This window comes from Lolium rigidum, chromosome 7 (genome assembly GCF_022539505.1).
Source record: "Lolium rigidum isolate FL_2022 chromosome 7, APGP_CSIRO_Lrig_0.1, whole genome shotgun sequence".
NCBI classification, from domain to species: Eukaryota; Viridiplantae; Streptophyta; class Magnoliopsida; order Poales; family Poaceae; genus Lolium; species Lolium rigidum.
Window position 1 is genome coordinate 290,238,832 of NC_061514.1, and position 5,415 is coordinate 290,244,246.

The 5,415-nt window shown below is 47.1% G+C and overlaps 1 protein-coding gene across 1 annotated transcript; it reads left to right on the forward strand.

The window, feature by feature from the left end:
• The first annotated feature begins 205 nt into the window (after positions 1-205).
• On the forward strand, positions 206-1,303 carry LOC124674651 (universal stress protein YxiE-like). The gene is made up of 4 exons (XM_047210695.1): positions 206-579; positions 710-807; positions 929-1,047; positions 1,152-1,303. Exons 1-4 carry the CDS (start codon positions 366-368, stop codon positions 1,237-1,239), a joined length of 519 nt encoding a protein of 172 aa, XP_047066651.1. The 5' UTR covers positions 206-365; the 3' UTR covers positions 1,240-1,303.
• Positions 1,304-5,415: the final 4,112 nt, after the last annotated feature.

The window sequence follows — 5,415 nt, forward strand, 5'->3', positions numbered from 1 at the left end:
TGTTACACTCTTTAGCGATTGTGCCAAGAGTGTGTTGTATAATGGCATGTTGGCCCTTCTTCTATAAATCTGGTACGTCTCTCCATGACCTCGTATCCTGGAAAAAAAAATCAGCAAGAGAGTGTCCTTTGCGTGCCGCTAGTACCAGCCAGCTCCCGTCTGCGACCGTGCTCGACTCGTCGCCGGTTTCGCCCGCGGCCCCGCGTCCTCGTCACTCCCCACAAGTAGCCGAGTGTCCAAGATAGTTATTTCTGTCTATATATATGCCGCGGCCTGCAGCTGCAAACCACATCAAACCAAGCCAAGAAACCAACGACCTTCTCTGATCAGTGTTAGTCATCGCACCGTTTGAATTAGAATATAGTATGGCGGAGACCAAGGTAGCAGCGGCGGCGGCGGGTCCGGTGGAGGAGGAGAGGAGCAAGACGGTGGTGGTGGTCGGCGTGGACGATAGCGACCACAGCTACAGCGCGCTTGAGTGGGCCGTGAGGTACGTGGCGACGGCCAGCGAGGCAACGGAGCTCGTCGTCGTCCACGCCAAGCAGGGCTCGTCATCCGTCTTCACCATGGGCGGCGCCGGTACGTCAACCCCCCTCTTGAATCCTTCATCGTGCCGTCTTCCTGTTTGGAATTCACCTGCTTGATGGATCGGAGCAAGCTCTGACTGACTGACTGACTGAATTCTGGGGATACGATCATTTTATTTCAGCCGTTGCCGCAGACGTGTCGGGGTACGTGGAGGAGGACCTGCGCAAGAAGGCCGATGAAGTCGTCGAGAAGGCGCGCAGCCTCTGCGTCGCCAACTCGGTAACACCCAACCACCAATTCCTCCGATTCTATTTCTCGATCGACAGAGAAAAAATGTACTATTGTAATAAGATCACATATCATATCACATTGCACTGTTGTACTCCAACAAAATTCGCAGGTGGAGGGTGTTGTGGAGGTGATGGATGGGCAGCCGGGGAACGTCATCTGCAACGCGGTCGAGAAGCACGGCGCTGATATCCTTGTCGTCGGGAGCCAGGGCCACGGCGCCATCAGGAGGTAAAGCGTTTTGTTGCTTTTGTTCTCCATTGATTCTGCAGGTTTCAGCTGAGGAACTTCAAGCTAATGGTGATGGATTTCGACTGAACTCTTGCCTGTTTCAGGGCATTTCTTGGGAGCGTGAGCGACTACTGCGCCCACAACGCGAACTGCTCGGTGATGATAGTGAAGCAGCCCAAGCTCAAGAAATGATCGCCATTTGGGACCGGTGTGGGAGATCGTGTCCGATTCCAGTACGGACATTGTGCCGTTTGCCTGCCAGCGCACTGTATCCCTACTTACTTAATTACTACGTACTTCTTCATCCATCCTCAAATAAGTAGACATCTAGTCTCAAACTTTGTCCATGAAAGAGTGTACTTCTATGTTTCCAATGTATTTTAAATTAGCAAATGTTGTTTCTCTTTTATTGCACGGAAATCAAACCCAATAACATTCAGCACATGTTATCTTAATTTTGTACATGCATTTAGCCTATTAGAGGTGAAATAATTAAAGAGGAGAGAGATGTTGGTTGCATCTTCCCAATAAAAAATTTCGCTCCTTTTACTAATTTACCTTAAAAATTCCACACGTCCACTTATTTGTGGACGGAGGGAGTAGTACCGAATGTTTGCTCATCCGAATGTTTGTATATCAGTGCTTCGGGTTCATTTTCTGATATCATCATCATTTGCTCTCTTCAAGAGACTCACCATTCCATGCAGACCTTTCTTGTGGATGTAGCTATTGATTTGGATATGTATATAATATATTGATACTATTGATTTACTACTGTATATGTGATTGTTCTCAAAAAAATTGGTCAAACGTTAAAAAAAATGGGGTAAGATAAAATATATACCTTTTGAGAAAGATGGAGTGGTACTCTCTAAAGGGACTAGTGTGGTTATCGTGTGAGGAGCACTAGAGCAGTTTTCTCGCTTGGCAATTTATTGAACAAAATACAAAATGAAATAATTGGTGACGGAGGTTCAACTAACCATCACATTCTAGCGGCGGGATCTTCAAAACTATATATAAGTTTTTTATATGTTTCGGTGAACTGTTTACGTAGTACTACAACGAATGCTTGCTTTGACGACCATGCTTTTCCACCCATTTCATAGTTCATTATCAATATGAAGTTAGACACATCAAAGGTGGCGTGACTCTACGCACTATGTGGGTACCTGACAAGGTATTAACTTGTCAATGCCTACGAGTTGTAGACTAGGGTTTCGTTGGATGTAGAGGGCAAGTAGATCTCGAAGGTTTCAGCCGAAAAGTACTCGACGATATGAAAACTAGGGTTTGTGAGACAATGATTCAATGCTTTTTTTGTCCCTCGACTCCCCCTTATATAGGAGGCGGAGCCGAGAGATTCATAATACACAAGTTACAGAGTCCGGGAGGGTTTCCAACTTATCCCGCAAGATTACAAGTATTGTTTCCTAATACAACTCTAGCTTTCCTTAATAATAATTTGGGCTTCCGATTCTTCTTATCCTTCGAGTCGTGGGCCTTCAGTAAACCCCGGGTACCATCTTCGGCAGGCCCATTGGGATGCCTATGTCAGTAGCCCCCGAGATTTTGCTTGAATCGCAGAGTCAGGGAAAATCTCGAACTTTATATTCGTTCAATAGCTCTGAACTTTATCACATATCTTTGGATACGAAAGTTTATATTGTACAGGGATAATGGTAGTTGGGGATAATTCATCTGACGGATCAGGTACTAGTTAATTGCTCTAGTGGCAATCCGCAAAAACCTACTTCAAGATCACGTCCCTGGACATGATCTCGGGATACTGGTGTAAACTTCGACAGGTGCCGCTTAAGGTCTTACCATTCTGTCGAGTCCCAGTCATATTTTATCGGGTACCTAACGCGTCCGTTAGGATTTTTCTTCGTATCTGTTGATACGGAAAAAAGTAGCAAACCGACGTCAGAGACGGTGCCACGCCGGTCAGAAGGAATCTGGGGTCTTACCTTCGCAAAGTTTTGCGGCATTCAGAGATTATTCGCTACTTTGGCGCTCTGAGAATATATTGTCGAGTGCTTTTTCGGCTGTTGGAATGGCACATTTTATTGAGTCAATGTATGACTTATTTTGCCCTCCCGATGGGAGTATATGTAGAGTTATTTGTATAACTTGAAATATGCTCACTTCTTATGAAGCCCGATGGGAGTAGCCCCCGAGGCTACAGCCAAGGACTAGTGCTTGGTTGTAGGCTCAACTTTTAATGCCTCATGTCACTATGTTTTCATTCTTTCTCGAACTTTTCATATCTATCGGGTGCGCGACCAGCGCTCCCGATGGGAGTAGCCCCCGAGGCTATGAACAAATGCTTGCGTTTGATCATAGGCTCTCACCATTTCTATTTTGTCATAGTCTATTTTTTTTTCTTTTTTCCAAAGTAGTCCCCGAGCGTTTGGGCAAAAACTTGTATTTGATCAAAGGCTCTCGAAATAATCAGTAATCTTATGCCGTCGCCATTCTTATGAAGCTTCATAGTCGAGTTTTTCTCTTGCCAAGGTGACATCATTGCTGACGATAGCCACGATCACTGTATTGGGAAAACGCGAGAGCTGTCTCGTGGGCCCAAACTTCCTATCAAGTTGACACGTCGTGCAAGTGGGGGACACACGTCCTCCACTTTTCCTGGCGCACGTACTGTAGCTCCTGTCTTTTCTCGTCTGGCTGAAATTACTTTTTACCCCTTGTCCACGTGTACACTATCTATTCCACCATTTCTTCATCCAACGGTGCGTCGATTCACCGCACCCCTATATAAAGTCATCGTCTTCCTCCGCCAGTACTTTCGCTTGCGCCGCACCTCTGCTTCTCCTCTGCAAAATCCTCCACTGCTCCCATTGCTTCAAGCGCTCAACCACGCTCACACCTTTCTCCTCCACGCTCATTGATGCCACCTCGCGCGCGTCTGACCAGGCATAGCACTCCGGAGTCTAAGATGGCCGCCGAAGATCTGGAGTGGGAGAGATCCAAGATCTCCAACCAGGACATGAACCTGTTGAAGAAGCTGGGGTTCACCAAGAAGGAGAACGCGCTGCGCTTCCCCAAGGAGGAGAGCTATCCATCGCCTCTAATGGAGTACCGGGTCAGTTTTGTTGACCACCTCATCCGCGGTCTTTATCCCCCCATCCACGAGTTTCTTTGGGGTCTCCTTTTTGTCTATGGGCTTCAGCTGCACCAGCTGACGCCCAATTCCATCCTCCACGTGTCGATTTTTATCACACTGTGTGAGTGCTTCCTCGGAGTCAAACCTAATTGGGCTTTGTGGAAGCGCATTTTCTGCGTCCGCCGTAATGGCTCCAACGGCGTCGCCTATAACATCGGCGGCGTTGTTATCTGTGTTCGTTCTGACGTCGAATACTTCGACGTCAAATTCCCCGACTCCGTCCAAGGGTGGCGCAAGAGATGGCTCTATGTACACGAAGAGAGCTCTGATTCAGTGGAGTATAACATTGCTCCTTTTGATGGAAAAGTCAAGATTCTTCGCCGCGGATCCTGGGATGCTGAAGCTACCGAAGAAGAGAAATCGGCGACAGAGGCGCTGATGACTCGCATCCATGAGCTCCAGAACACCCGTGGCAAGGAATTGTCGGCTATCCAAATCACAGCCTACTTCCTTAGGATTAGAGTGCAGCCTCTGCAAGCTCGCAAAAATCCCCTTTGGATGTATGCTGGTGATGAAGATGTCGAGAGGCTCTCCAAGGACCTTCCTGTGAAGGACTTGGAGAAGTTGATCCGAAGAATTTCAAAGCTTAGCAAGAAGGACACCATTCCATCTTCTTGCCGCGTTCAGCCATATAGTAGCACCAATCCCCTTCCCGAGGTAATTTTTCCTCTTGACTATTATATTGTCTTCTCGAATTTTTGGTATCTGTCAACTACTATTTTGCTAGCGCCTTTTTTGCATAACTTTTTGTCAACACTCTTTGTTTTTCGCAGAACCACCCTGTTCTAGCTTCTCTTCCTCCTCTTCCTGAAGGTGGAGAAATCGAAGAACGTACCGTTATCGAGGAAGACAACCAGGGTACTTCTCGCCCAGATAGTGAAGTCGCGGGTTCTCACAAATCCGCGTCTTCTTCTGAAAAAGAAGCTGAGTCTGAGGCCACTGCCTCGACACGCTCCCTTCCTTCCGCTGTTTCTCCAAGGAACAAGAGAAAAAGGGATGAAGTCACCGATTCCGGCTCCTCCAAAGCCGAAGAGGTTGGTCCTTCCGAAAGGAAGACAGCTTTCAACCCTTACGAGGATGCCCTTGTCAGCTCGTAAGTTCCCTATTACTTTTTGTTGCTTTGCTCTCGATGTTTTTGTCTATCTTGATTCTTATATTGTCGCCATTTTGTTGCAGTGGTGACGAGG